This window comes from Tribolium castaneum, chromosome 1 (genome assembly GCF_031307605.1).
Source record: "Tribolium castaneum strain GA2 chromosome 1, icTriCast1.1, whole genome shotgun sequence".
Taxonomy (NCBI): Eukaryota; Metazoa; Arthropoda; class Insecta; order Coleoptera; family Tenebrionidae; genus Tribolium; species Tribolium castaneum.
The window spans coordinates 35,735,121-35,750,779 of record NC_087394.1 but is presented as its reverse complement, the minus strand read 5'-3'; the positions used below and the strand labels follow the sequence as shown (position 1 = coordinate 35,750,779).

Sequence of the window (15,659 nt, the reverse complement as noted above, 5' to 3'; positions counted from 1 at the left end):
AGGTAGACGTCTGTTGCGCCTTTATTATTGATAATATCGCGACGAACGTTCGTTTTAATTCACATCACAAACACCAAGACGCGGGATTTGCACAATATATAAACTGCGATGAATTTAAGCTAAAGCTTACAGGCCCAATTTGCAAAGCCGTAGGTTTTAACGTCCCTCACGTGACCTCGTTCATACGCATTTATATCAAATATTTAAGACGTTCTTATCCGTAGTATTATGGTTAAGTAAGCTTCAACGACCCACTAAATTCCAAATACGGAACCCGGATCGGATAAAACGAAATAAAAATTGTCCCGATTCGGATCACCAAACCATGGACGTTCGACGTTACGGTGGTTTTGCTAACTTTTTTTCTTTAATAAAAATTCGAGGACTTGTAAAATAAAACTTGATATTTTAATATTTTGACCGCTATAAAGCTGTCAATAGCATATACTCGGGCTAATTCAACTGTTACGTGACTACGTTTATTACTCTCGTAACTTTTTCCACTCACATTAGAAATAAGAAATAAGACGTTGGGGTTTACCATGTCTGAACACTGCTCAGTTGTCGAACTGTGATCAATTATAAAGAAAACTTGATTCTTCATAATTCTTCAATCTACCTATTTATTGTGAATTTGTAAATTTTCAAATTGTTCTGAGAATTGTCAAAAGTATTTTTCGAGCTTCTTGTGTGTTATTGTGAATATTTTTTATTTTTTATTTTTTATTATTATTTTTTATTATTACTAGAAAGATAAAGAAGTGCAGGTACTTCCAGAAAATGTAATCAAAAAAAAATCAAAAATGATGCCATTACTCGAAAACCAATGAAATACTTCTGTGTGTACCATAATTATTAGCTAAATAGTATTAAATGAATAAAAATTCGGAACTACTTTGGTGTTTTTATTTGATATTTGTTGTGGTGCTTCTGTGGCCTAGTCGGCACCTTGCCGACCGGTGTCCTGGTCTGTTTTCTGCTACTGGAAATAATTCTATGCGGAAAACGTAGTTATAAATCCAAAGTGAGCTTCCTTTGTTTGCAATTCCCCAAGGTGTGTAACCGGATAAGTAGTTAAAAGTAATAACTGCTCACAAATCCCTCGAACAATCTCCGTTGAGAAAACAACATTTTCGAGAGATTTACCGTCCTCTGCGTAGGCACAACGTTCTATAATATAAAAACCTTCTTTTTTCGCCTCATCCCGCGTTGTTAATGTTGCAAGCACAATAGGGCAATACGTGAACTATCAGGTTTTCTAAGCAACAGCGCCCCTCGAACAGAATCGCGATAACAGCGCGGCAAACTTTGCCGAGCGCTTTTATCTATTCATAAGAGTTTAGTGTTTGGCTTTCACGCGCGCCACCAAAACCGCAGCTTTTTATCTTTGGATTCGTAGATTATGCTGCATTTTCCGCAGCGAATCATCCACGGAACATATCCCCGAGAGTCCATCAACTGATGAACGCCATTGTCTCCAGGGACCATGCAGAAATCTACTAATTTATCAAGCGCAATGATGTGTGCACTGCCGGATTGCCGCACACTCTAAGCGATTGCTGGAATGGCGACCCAACGACACGCATCACCCCATAATACCTCATCACCATCCCGTCGAAGGGAAAGTGTTAGAGGGCTATTGATTTTCCGCGGCGACAATCGGGAAACGGTTGAGGATTACGCCCATAACTTCCCGAGAGTTATTGGGACAAGTAACCTTAATAAAAGTTTTTTGTTTTCTAGGCTCGTACATTGTTGGAGAGTTGGTGTAAATTTTGGCCGATTTTTGACGGGTCCGGTGTATTCGTTCGTTTATAGCGCGCGCTCTAATTCAATTTCTGTTATTAACTGTTCACAGCTCCGGTTGCAGTTTGTTCGCTGGATTTATAGCGCTGCACGACGTGGATGTTTATTTATCACAGCTCTTTACGACAAACATTACCTAAGTTTTCTCGCTTGATTACCTTAAATTTCTGACATAGGTACATTGTACATAGTTTCTCCATTTCGTGTTGCCAAACTTTGTGTATGTACATTTACATAAACATGCGTTAACGGACTCAATTTCTATGAAAAGGAAAAATCCCTACTCTATTTCTCACAACTTATCAACCCATGCTTTCACACTTTGGGAATGAGGCAATTATCACGTTATCAAAATATAGTTTTCCACATGTCTGGAGACCAACCCCTTCTCATAATTAACACCCACACTATGTTACTATGTTTTCCGAGTAATTATCACAGCTCATCAGTTTACAGTGTTAATACGCTGTCTGTATTCTGAATCTGATTAGCTTTCTGCAATTTCGGTTCCAACCACTCAATCAAAATTTTAGAATTACAGCAAAGGTCGACGAATTTCGCTCATTATATTAGCCCACATTTTATTCTCCTTAGGCAGCGCAGTCCTAAGTAATTATCTCGGTGTTGGCAAGGCAAATTCGGCAGGTTTGGTCTGTGAATTTTATCATATGGAATGGAAATGCCTCCCTCAGCACACATTAAACATTGCTTACGTGGGTAGGTATATAAAGTAGATATGTGTATCACATTTATGAATAATAAAAGTAGAAAGGTCTAAGTTTGTAATGGTCCTAAACAAACACCCGGAAATTTACACGGAGAATTATTAAACATCACCACTTTCTGGCGTTCTGTCTACTTCAAACATTGCTCTTTTGCCGTACATATCTCATTATTTTTTCACAAATGAAAAAAATATACACTTTTTGTTTGATTATTTCGTACAAGAGTCTCATTAGCTAGGGATTTTTATTCTCTTTGTATGAGGTATAAATCATAAATTGTATTGTTTTAACGAGAGTATTTCTGAATGTTTTTCTTATTCCTTGTGATCGGACAAATGAAATTCCAGAGACTCTTCATAAATATCCAGCTTTTATGCGAGCCTCGGGCTATTTAATTTAGTTCACGTAATGCTTTAACGACCCATTAAATTCGACAAGAAATGATATACCGTCCTATAATAACAACAACTAAGTCCTTATTCCATTTCCAATTTCGCATTAAACATAAACTATAGCTTTTGCACACTCAAAACCACGATAAATTTATTTCGAACTAAGTAAATCTGGACGTTGTGTTGATTTTATCCGATTGCCGCAAGGTGCTCCCCTGAGACCCATTCTTTTAAAGCTTTGTCGCTATATTTTGCTAAAAACGGTTTCAGAATATGAAAAATGATGATGCATTATTAATATTTGCGACGTGTTCGAATTTGGTTTTCTCGCATCTCGTTAAATATTCCGATTCATGTCGTAAGAGGCTCAAGTGTGTCTGGTACTTTGCGAGTTTCGAAGCTGGGATTTGCCTGGAAATATGAGAGGATCAATGGTTAGTAGCAATAATTACCTCAATATTGCAGAGGCAATTAGGCGTTCGCTGCAAAGAAGCATTATTCATTCAAGAATCTGCTTTCGTTTGTACATAATTAACTCTTGCATAAATTGTGGCGTGAATCGGGCCGAAGCGATTCGTTTTAATTCGGTCGTGATATATGGATGGGAAAATTGTTTTCCTCGGCCAAAGAAAACCGAACGCGTGGGTCGTGATTGGTTTGTGCAAAACATGCAATATGATGCATTCGAAATAAGCGGCCTCCGAGTGCCACATATATTACAGAAGACGGTTTCAGATGAGATAAGCAACTGAAGGCAGTCGTCTCTGCTTATTCGAGCGATAATCATCTAGACACGTCAATATTTCAAATTGAGATAATCAGATAGGGAGGTGGGCAACGAATAAATAATATTCGTAACAGGTTCGGACCGATTCGCTCACCAATTAAAGAACAACCAGGGAATGGAGCACTATTTAACGACGTTCTGTAAAGCAATCAGCTTCGGATTCGATTAAATCGAGGCGATAAGAGTGCCTCAACCCTTGCTCTAATCGTGTTTTTCCCGAAACTTTTCCGCACCTAAAATATCCGCCGTTCTTTACGGGAACGTGTCAGGGCTCAGATGTTGTCTCAGAAGAAATTCTATCGGAATTACACGGCGCGGTCGCCTTAATAACGTGTAAAGAGCCTCAGGGTAGCAAATTAAACAGTTCGATACTCGAGACCCACTCTTGCGTTTTGAACTTAAGCTAAGCTTCGTGTGACCTGGTGCCTCAAAGGCCTCCGTTATCAAATATCTGTTCACGTTCCTGGATCTTACTATGAAGTGCCTGTTAGTTTAGGTACTTGCAAAAAAGCTTTGTTGTGACAGGACTTGGGCAAGCAAGCGCTTTGTTTTTATAATTTCAAATACAGTATCGCCGTCGGTGTTTTTTCGTTTGGTCAAATGTTTCCAAATCCGAAAATCTCTCCTGATGATTAAAACGAAACAACACCCCGAGTTATCCGAAACTCGAAAACAAGACTCTTATCTGTGACAGGCAGAGACCGCACCAAAAACACTGGTTTGTCCCAATATGCGTATTTTTGCCGAGCCAAATCAAAATTGATTGATGACGACTCAACAAATATTTAGTTTAGTTTACGCTAATTTCCATTTCTGATCCTATTCACACAAAGCTGAAAAACCAACACATCCGGAATTCATCAAGTTTTGATTGTATCCAAACGCCTCTTTTCATCTATCGCAACTGTCACGCTTAATGCAAGCGCGGATATCGAAAAAGCTCATAAAAATAATAAAATCAACGTCAGAACCAATCCCTACCACTGCATCTGCTTATTTATTTACGTCAAGTGCTTTTTGGATTCGCTGCAGCCAACTTGCAGCGCATCTAAAATATTGGATATTTCTTATCATAATTCTAATATCCGTTTACAGGAGTTCAGTTTTAACACAGTTCCGTTTTTGTTCCATTCGTTTACCGGTTCGCTAATCCGATTGGAAATGTGCTATCTCCTGGCAGCAGCTGTCACAAAACACGTCACCGTCAAAAGCACCAACGTCTTTGCTTTCACGATTAACGCTTACATAAAGAAGTTTCAATTTAACCCCTGGGACGACTTTAAAATACCGGAAAAAGGAAAAGAAGACCGGAAATGCGCAAAATGGAGTGGCGTCTCCAGACGGCTAACAACTAATTTTTTGGAGTTACGAATGCTTCCAGTCACAACAATTATTTTCAAGCAGCGAAAAAGTAATATTTACGAGTTTTAGTATAAAGTAAATTAGGAAAAAAGCGTGGAAATTGCCTTAGCACCTCTTTTGAGCAAGTTCGTTGAGTTAATGTCGCTGGTGTGATCTTTTATGTTATTATTCAAATTATCTTCTTGATGCGTGAAAAAATGAGTGCCAGTGTTTTTCTTACTTTTCAAGTAAACGAGCGCCAGACTTTGAATTAGCTGTAATCTTTAAAGACGATGTAAGAAAAGAAGCTTTCAGCTGCGCAAAAAATTCAATAAAAATATGACAGGTAATTTGTGCAGAAATGTCTTTTAAAAAAAGCGAATGAGAAATATGATTAAAATTGAAACTAGCGGTTTCGACGTATCGCTAATTGTACGAGTGACATTTTTCTTGTTCGAGTCAAATTAAAATTTTCATGTCGGCGGGATATACGTGCCCGGAAGAAACGGGTGATATATTCCGGGTGGACACGTAAAATCGAAGTTGCGCAATAAAATACGGTTAACACTGAGCTATTGGCTGCAAGCAGAAAATGAAAACAATAAAATACCTTTGTCACAATTCATCATCCGGCGTTATTAATAATATAAAATGACCATAAATAATTCACGATCGATAAAAGCCATGTCGTGCGTCTGGCCATTAGATTTATGATTTAATTGAACCTCCGGAGCTTTCCGGGCGCTGCAAGGTGTTCATGGCAACAGCCTTCCTTCGTCCTGTATTTGTCCATAAACGTCAATCACCTTTCCGGTGTTTTCGCGAAAATATCACTCCGCGATATGACAGTTTTCGTATTATTCACGTTTTAATTCCCGAAATGCTTTGTCTTGTCGTGCTTATACCTGGTGTAATTTATTTTTCCATTAGTATTCCCTCCTTTTGTTTATCTGTTCCGCTTTCGCAGTGGCATTAATTTGAATTTTCGGTCTTTAGAGTTAAGACAATTTGTCAGCCACTGTATGTTTTAGCTCGGGATTCTTTAAATGGCATTGTGAAGCTGAATATATTACAGTGTTTTTGCCCTCGCCGGAATTCTTGTAAAGTGATGTTTCTCGTTTTGTACATTAGCGTTGTACTCTATATTACTGACGGGGACGAACCGTTTCCGCAACCTCCGGAATCGATAGATTAGAAAAATACATCAACTCCGAATTACTTTATACTTTTTACAAAATAAATAAGATGCATACACACAGTCTCATAATAAATTCACTCCAATGTGCTCGTAAACGACTCTTTGACCATTTTACTTCGCTTTTATTACTTACTTTAAGAGCTCTTGTCAGTGTTCTTTCTCGGAAAATATTATGTACCTTTTTATTGCAAAGTACAAAGGAAAAATTCCCAAGATAAACAATTAAAAAATATTTCGCGTTTCTTGTCTTTTAAATATCCAGTTTTTCTCTTGTAAGTTGATTTGGGTCGAGAAGCTGTTGTAGATCTTGCGAAATAATTGATTCGCAGTTCATTTCCTCGTCGAGATTAATGGATAGAACCGTCTGTCACCACAATATTATGCATGCAAACAAAAACGAGAGAGAAATGTCCGGTGCAGGTGCGGCGGCACTAAACTGTTGTTTGTTTGCGTCATTATATCCGAAGAGAACTATGTGCCAAATGGAATCCGCACGAAACAGTGCTGTTATTAATGGGCGGCATGGAACAAATGGGCGAATTGGGAGAGCGACGTTTAAGGTTGTTAATGGACGTGAACACGTCACTTTTACCGCCTTGGAACGACACCACTGTCTACCTAAACCCATCACTCCCTGTGATGAGCAAACTTTTCTTGACTCGCATTAATCAAACACCATAATCTTGGAAAGTGCGCCTCGGGTCAGATTCGTTTTGTTTTATTTTCATAATTAGCGCATTTTACAAGCCAACGGCAACTCCGCCAAACTTATAATGGGTAAAATGTAAAGTTACCGTGCCACAAGAAACGCTCCTGCCCAAACATCGCCGTGCTATATCATCAGACTTTCCAAGAACTTTAGTGGGTTCTTTGGACAACAATCATTTTTTTAATTACGTTTTTCGTTTTTCCAACACGTCGGCGTTTCGTTACATTCTTTTTTGAAAATTGTTATCTTTTTAAAAGTGTAACTGTTGAAGTACTAACTTCTAATATTGTTGGTTGAGGATTTTTCAATTTGGTAAATTTATTGGCAATGTTGGTGATGAAGACGTCTCGCGATGAAAAATGGCCATTGGTGCAAAAAGCGTCGCTGACCGCCCATGGCGACACTGGAGCTGCCTTCCAGATCGGCCTCCGCATTAATCAAATACCTAATCCGTGAAAGAAGTCCATGTTGTTGTCGGTTCGGTTTTATTTTCATCGTTGTAATTAGTGGATTTTACAAGCAACCTGAAATATGACGGCGTCTGCATTTTAAAACAACCTGTTTGTTCCCCTCCTGTCAGCGGGTTACCATTCAAGAATAATAAATTATTATCCAATCAGGTAGTTGTAATGACAAGGCTCAGTTGGTATTATCGTTGTTTCCTGACAGGGATCATGCTGCTATACGCGTTCTCTTATCTCTATCAGCATGTTTACAAGCTGTTATCTGCCTACACGATGCAGGTTTGCATATCCTCAACCGCCTACAATACAGATCATATCAGTTTGAAGAAGTGGTTGCGATGATTAAAATTGCATCACAAGTGGAAATAATTGTATGGTGATGGGAGATCCCGGCTGGGATTGCTGCCGTATTAACTGAACCAAAGGTGGTAATTGACTGTGGGAGAGGAGAAAATGCGGATTTTTCAAGATAACTCCTGGTGATAGGAGGCATCAAGAGTAGGCTACTGTTGATAACATCTAGATGAGAACTGCAAATATTTACGGACGGATGTCTGTGTTTTTTTTATAAAGAAACACGTCAACACTATTGGTAAACACAACCGTAAGCAGGACAGTGGATTGCCAGGACTTGTTGGAAAACAGTAGCAAATGCAATAAAAAATATTTAAAAAAATACAGAAAAGCTCTTTGCAACCAGCTTGAAGATATTAGCTAGTTTGGTGCAATTCGGGTAAAGTGCAAGGTTGAGAGGATGTAATATTAGTGTTAATTTTGCGCTTAGAATTTGCGAGGACCTCAGTGTTGCAGTGTTTGCCAAATACTTGAACCGATAAGAAGTTGTGCATTATAAAGTTGGAAGTACAGTAAGGAATGGCGCTTAATTTCCTTAGTTCTGTTGTATAAATTAATAGTATTGGAGTATATTTCGGATCCATTCCATTACCGCAATTAAGTGCAAGTTGAGCCGAAGTTGACTGCGCGACCTTTCCGGCTTGTGCACCTTGGTTATCGTCATAATTGAAATTCTAAACATCCAAGAGAACCTTCCTATTAGTTTCAGGGGCCTTTGTGTCTTTAATAATCAATTAAGTTCGGTAACGCTTATCTGTCTGGTTTATCTATGGACCGTTTAGCCCCAATAAATCTTGCATAGGTGTTGTATGCTTGGGAAATTAGCTGTTTATTATACCAGCCCTAAATCACTCCATCCCAGTTAATCAAAAGAAAAACCGAAAGAAATCTCATTAAGTTCGTTTGTACGTCTCTAAATTAAAAAATTACGTTAAATTAATTCTCGAAAACGATTTCGAAATTAAATCAGTTCTTGTGTCCGTTTACCGGGGTATTTTATTTTCGAAATGGTGACTGAAAGCAAAGCAATTAATTGTGTTATAAATTACAGTAGTGCAGCGCTTTGATCTGAATCGCTCGACCGACATAATCCTTTACATACCCGCGTTCGAACTACCAGTGAATAACACTCGTCGAATACACTCCGATAAATTTTCAACATTTATTAGCGCGATTTGATGAAGTGCTACCGAACGATGAAAAAATCCCGGGGACTTAATTGCTTTTGCTAATTTACTCTCGCACATATTCGCAGAAATTACAACGGAAGATGGCGAGACGTAGGTCACTCTCGCCTAATGTCCGGGGATGAATGAGAGAGCACCCCCGTGGCCTCTGCACTACTGCAATCTACATGTAATGAACGCGTCCAGCAGCGTATGCTTTGTGCTTTATTAGGTGCACTACCGTTGCATTTTCTGACCACCCCTCGGCGCTCAGCGCCGCGTTTATTACGAAAAAAGGGCCCCTCTGAGGACGCGTATTGTTGACCATGAACATGCTTGCTCTATAAACGTGTTATTTCTCAACGGAGAAACGATTTCATTTGATTTTCCCCAGGAAAGTTGCCATTTGCTTTTGTTTAAAATAATATTTAATTAACCCTAAAGACACAATCAATCAACAAGAGCAAATATAAAAAAAATAACAAAATGTGCTTGAAATTACCTATCGTCTTCTGAAGACCGGAGCTGCTCCGGGCAAATAAAAAAATTCATAACTTAAAAACCAAAAGTCGTAGAGCAAAACGGTTTGTTCCAGTGAATTCTAAGGCTCATTCTACGTATTATGTCAGCTTTTGATGAGATTTAAAATTTTGATTTTTTTGCTAAAATTTCCTGAGACCTTCAAGAAAGTGGAAAAATTATTTTTTTTAAAAACTCGTTCTATCATAGTTTTTCGGACTTATATATGTGTTTACAACCCTCTAGAGTTGTTAAAAGTCCAAAAGAGTTAAGATGTTCGATTTTTTGATGTTTGATTTTTCCAATTTTTGTCGCGATTTTGGTCGATTCCAGGTATCCGGAACATTTATCGAGCAATAACTCCGAAACTATTAGAGATTATCCCATGAAGTGTATTATCTTTGGAAAGCTCTTTTAATTATCTATCTTTTTCAGAAAAGACCTGTGTTCTCCGACTAATAGTTTTCGAGAAAATTGCAGATAAAAGCAAAAATTGGTAAAATTTTAAAAAATTCATAACTAAAAAACTATTGGGAATTTGGCAATTTTCTCGATGCCAGTCGATTCCCCGGATCATTTTGTAAAGGTGCGGATTAACACAGTTCCACTTTTTCAAATAGTTTAGTTGTAATTGAGAAAATAAAAAAAATTATCACCCCTCCCCTTCAAAATGGCCAATTTTAAAAGTGTCTTAAAATCAAATAAAACTTATTTTATCCTATAGATTGTGATGTGCTCTTTAGGATAGAAAAAAGCGTTTTCTTCTACCTCTTTTAGTTTGGCCGTAATCGGTGATTAAAAATTGAAGATTTTTTTTGCGAGATATCCTATGCCTAAAAGTCGTAGAACAAAACGGTTCATTCCAGTCAATTCTACGGCTTATTTTACGTAATTTTACAACAATTAATTTTTTTAATGTTTGCTTCGTTCAATAGTAAATCTTGTTCTATAAGACGTCACCGTCTGTTTTTGCGCGCGGAAGGATCAAAATAATTCGCTCCTGGCTGAAAAACAGCGATCTAATTTCAGCGTTAAAGGGTCGGCTGTTTACACAACCGCCTTATATTCGGGGCGTAGGTACCTAATAAAGATTTCATCGACATAAACATCATTAGTCACTAGCTGGCACAATGGAAGAAAACGAGCTCCGTCTGTTTGCCCGAAGGTAAAACGACCCTTCCGTAATGAATGACAGAAACATATGAAGCTTCCCGGAAGTGGCTCCGGTAATTTCCCGACGGTTGTATTTGTTATGTGATACCGGAGTTCTAATTTCGTGACACCTGCAAACTCCGGAGACTTGATAAATCGCAACCTCTCCCGAATATCCTCCGAAAAGACATTGCTTTATCCCCGTGAATAATTCGATGAAAAAGTTAAGAGCTGCTCTTTAATTATCAATATTTCGGCGTGTAAAAGATAATGCACAACAGGGTAGCCCCTCATAAAACTGAAAATCCAATTAAGGTTTTGTCGTGTACGACTGGGGGCTGAGGGAGAGATGGAGAAAGAGGAATTTGCCTAGTTTATCCACGGAAAAATATACACACATTACGGAGCGACAAAAAGTTGAAAGAAAAAAGTTTTTGATCGCACGCTGGAAATCATGATAACGGTTATTTGCAGAGTGGTGAGTTTTTGATGTCTAACCAGATGAGACCGCACCACTCATGTAATTATTATTCTGCCCACTCCTGTTGCCTGCCATTCATCATATTCAGCAATTAACTTTCAAAACTCGCTGACCGAATAAATTAAAGAACATACACGATGACCACCTGATGCTGCGCCAGTCTACAAACTATACATGTTTGCTCATAATGTTCCAGAATTGGGTTTCAATCTGCTCTTAATTAGGGGCTGGTCGAGACCTCTTCAGAAACACCAATACATCAAAAAATTAACGAGCTAGAAAACTGCACCAAAACTCATTGATAAGTGCTTGTCCTGACGGAACTCCGAAAGAATTTGTTGAAAGCCAGCTCCATAACTTTGGTTATTTGAGAAAATTATGAAATCTTTTCGAATATTATAAAGTTTCAATCAAATAATCATTTCTCAAGATTAAAAAAGTACAAGAATCTGAACACAGTTGCCAGTTGGCATATTCTCTGTACTAGTAACGCCTGTACTATATTACTAGACATCTTTATTTTTCCTCCATCCAGCTGTCCATTCATGCATTGTACTGAGCGCTATTTTTTGTTCCAGGTCCACATCTCCGGCATCACGAACGATCTTATCAGTCGTCGAAGACAACAAGGATGAGTCAGTAGATTGAATCGCCGTTCACGATTTCCACATAAACTCCACCGTTTCGTCTCCTCGAACTTTTGTCGGTTATCGCGTTATTTACAGCCGTTTTTGAAAACAACGCCCCAACTATGAACTGTCCTCGAAGAGACTCCCCCATGTGGTAAAAAAACTGCGTGTCGCGGAATCAGGAAGAGTGCGGTATGCCGTTTTTATATCGGTAGTGCAGGATGTCACTGAGTGCTAAAATGCTAGTGGTACTCACAGTGGGATTGTGTTTTCTTGGCCTCTCTTCAGCAAGCTCAAATCCAGATGCTGGTAAGTAAAGTTTGCAGCACGTCAAACTTAACAGGAGACGATCACTATTTGCAATCCGGCACGAAATTGGGAGATTTCCCTCGGCAGGTACGCATTGCGAATTAAATTACGGTCGGGGCGGATATTTTCAACTTTAGACAGGAGTTATATTGCAAGCATGACGTGCACATTTTAGCCAACTTTTTGGCCGCAAAACAAAGTTTCCACATAATGGCGATAGACTTTCTCGCACTCAATTCAATTTAACATTGGAAAATTTTGTAATTCTCGGAAAATCCTTTGGCTGCTGTATCATTATTTTTGGTTTTGCGGATTTTGCGGGTAAATGGGGCGACAGTGAACCTCCGCTGTACGAATTTACGAGGAATCTTCCACTTGGTCACTTTTTACGTCACGTGAATATTATGTCATCTGATGTTCCAATATCGTTGTCGATTGCACGTTAAACTTTATTGTGCTTGGCTCATAAAGCTTCTAACGCGATCGTAAACGTCGTTTTTTGTCCTCGAGAGAATTGTGTGTGCTTTCAATAGTTAATAAGTAGGAAACCGGTAGGATTTACACAAGACTTGAAATTACTCTTCGTTTCCGCTCTGACGTAAATAAAGTATCGCAATTGAGAAGTAAAATAATTTTTAATTAAATATTTACCCTCCTGGAACGAAGTGAAGGATGTCATTTAATTTTCTTTTCTCCCTTCGTTTTGTAAATATTTGATGGGAGGTTTAAGTAATTACGATGGAAAAGTGTGGGTTTAGCATTATTCGATAACATTTTGTTAAATATTTAACAATGATGACATCCTGTTAATTACAGATAATCGCTTTTGGAAAACTGGACGACATCTAACTTATATCTCTGAGACTGCAATTCCCGGCGACCAATAAAACGAATTTATCTCTAATAATGTCAAAGAGTTCACTTGCAACTTTTAAAGTACTCTCTTGCTATATTTTTAACTAAGTCGCGACATAAATCCACTCAGTTGATGCAATAAACTTGGTTCTTATCGAAGCTCGGATATGTCAATACTCCTATGTCTTGATATTGCTAAATGAATGGAAAAGGGTTCACTCGCCAGGAACAAAGAGATTATTAAAATCCCTCGTTTGGCTCGTACTTTTTGTAGAAAAATTAATTGCGCTATCAAATAGGCAAATATTTGTTGGGTCGTTTTGTGCCGTTTAAATTAGCAAATCCAATATTTATTTCACGTCCGAATAAAATTTGAACAAATTACGTTGATTGATTGGTGCGAAATTGGATTATTTGTTAATAAAAGTGGAATCCATTTCGAATGCTCTTTAGTCGCCATCCGCTTTGGTGGCACTTCTCAGAGTAACACCACGACTGTTGCATTATTCATTCAATAACCTGGTAGTAAATTTGCAACTCCTGATTCCGGCCCTGTTTGCGTGGGCGTGCCACTGTGGGCCATCAGAAACAGTTCCCCGTTCGTCCGTGAAGATTTAAACTTCTCTTAATTATTTCACGCAGAGAAACTTATTTCCAATTTAAAACGAGCGAGCATTGTTGAAATTCTAAGAAGGCGTCGAGCCGTTTGGGATCTGATCAGCTCCAGAAATGAATATTCATCGAGTTATTCCGTTTACTCGATCGTATAATTCGTCGGTTTTTCGACCATTTTCTGTTTGCCATTACACGGAACAGAGTTGGGGTTAGTTTGGTTGGCTGGAAGTGTGCCAATTTGTGCGCCCGATCAAACTTTCAAATGTAATATATTCAGTTTTTAGTAGTGACGAAATTGGGAAATTACCAACTCGAAATCACTAAAAACTTTTCAAATCGAAAAAGTTATGCAAACAAATTAGATAAAAATTCGCACTCGAAAACGAACAACCGCAACTTTACAATTTCGTTCCGGGATAACGTAATGGACCGGAGAGAAAGAAACTCCCAGAATTAAAATTTAACAGACTTGTTTCAAAAAATGATTCAAACGTCCCGAAAATGCATTTCTTATTATAGTCGTTAATAATTTTCTTCCATTAAAGCTATTAGCGTCCATCGAGCCGTATAAATTCCTTGTACATACAAACACAATTACCACTTGAATTGGAATGTCCGTCGCGTTCTTGCGGTTTTTATTTAGTGATTTAGTAGAAGGTCCTTTTTAATGCCATAATCATACAATGGATTGTTTTTGCGCCTCGAGTGCAGCTCACGTCCTGTCGCGAGTCAGCAGAAAAGAGTCGAGCTTTTCTGCCAATATGGTCCAAAATGACCGGAACAAGATGAATTCCCTTTGTCGCACCTCCGACCAAACCCTCTTTTAATTACGTCTAAAGTAATTAAAACTTGTTGTCTTTTTATCTTTAAGCGACTTTACTTTTAAATCATTAATTCGTTCCAGGCGATTTCATTTACGGACTGTAAATTCGACTCTTTTTTCGTCAAGATCCGAAGCAACTTATTCTGTCGAATGAAAGATGTTAATTAGAGCCTCTTGCTGTTTGCTTTGTACCATCTTCAGTCAAGAGATCATTACGTTTGCTCTAGTAATTAAGCGAGGAAAAAATCTGGAATACGAACCGCCGGTCGCTCCATTCAACCATCTTTTTGCCAAAGGGATCAATCATTGCCGAGCCTTGCTGAAATATTTTTATTGCGTCCAAACTACTTGACGGATCATAAATTACGACCGAAAATTCGGTTTTTGTCCCGCGACGCGAAACTCTAATAAAACACGTGATTTATTGCGAGCGAATTAAAATAATCATAAACAAAATGAGAAGCTTCGCCGAGGATAAAAATTTCATGAATTTATTCCAACAGAAAAACTTGTCGTATGAATAAACGAACAGTTGAACAAAAGTCAACTTTTCGCTTGATTTATTTCTTAATCTTCAAAATAAAACACGCATTCTGCCACGTTCAAAAAATGTAGTTTTATTATTCCTCCATGTCCTTTCTATTAACAATAACAGTTCTCCCTCTAATGAATTGGGACAATTTTTGCTAGTGACAAAGCCTGAAGAGTTACTTTATAATTAGACACTTTTAGGTGACACTTCTACGTCTTCTTACAAAATCAGGACAGAAAAATCTAAAAATATTGAGAATGAAATTCTGAAGGAAGGATTAAACGACTGAAAAAGCTATAGAACTGGAAAAGAGAAATACTAATAAAGTGAAACATTAGATTCTAAATCAAAAACCAATATACTAAGAAAGTGAAAAGCTAAAAAAATAAAAAATTGGAATATAAAAAAAACAAAAAACACAAATTTTGTAGATCTAAGTGATTGAAAGAATAATAATAATTAAAAAACTATGACACTGCAAAGTAAAAACATTAATAAGATAAAATAGTAAAACCACGAAAAACTGAAAAATTGAGAAAATGAACATAAAATTCTATGGGAGAAACTAAAAAGCTGAAATACTGGAAGCCTGAGAAACAAAAAATCTTTAGATGAAAAATAAAATAACTCTGAAATTCAAAATTGTGATGCAATGATTTTAAGCTAAATAGTATAAAAAAAGAAAAAAATCCGGTCTCTATTTATAAATAGCGGTCTTCTTTGCCTAATAGTTGTGAGGGCATAAAGTCTTTGCGTTATGCGTTAGTACTTAGTGCATCCCAATGAAAGTGGCAATTAAACT

The 15,659-nt window shown here is 37.8% G+C and overlaps 1 protein-coding gene across 2 annotated transcripts in view; it reads left to right on the top strand.

Moving 5' to 3' along the window:
- The window catches only part of LOC655103 (epithelial discoidin domain-containing receptor 1), a 142,930-nt gene that overhangs the window by 38,543 nt on the left and 88,728 nt on the right, over positions 1-15,659 (top strand). For both annotated transcript variants that reach the window (XM_015985456.2, XM_008201695.3), the window contains exon 2: positions 11,673-12,032. In XM_015985456.2, coding sequence (XP_015840942.2) covers positions 11,945-12,032 — 88 coding nt within the window. In that variant the 5' untranslated portion in view covers positions 11,673-11,944. The remainder of the gene's footprint in view (positions 1-11,672; positions 12,033-15,659) is intronic.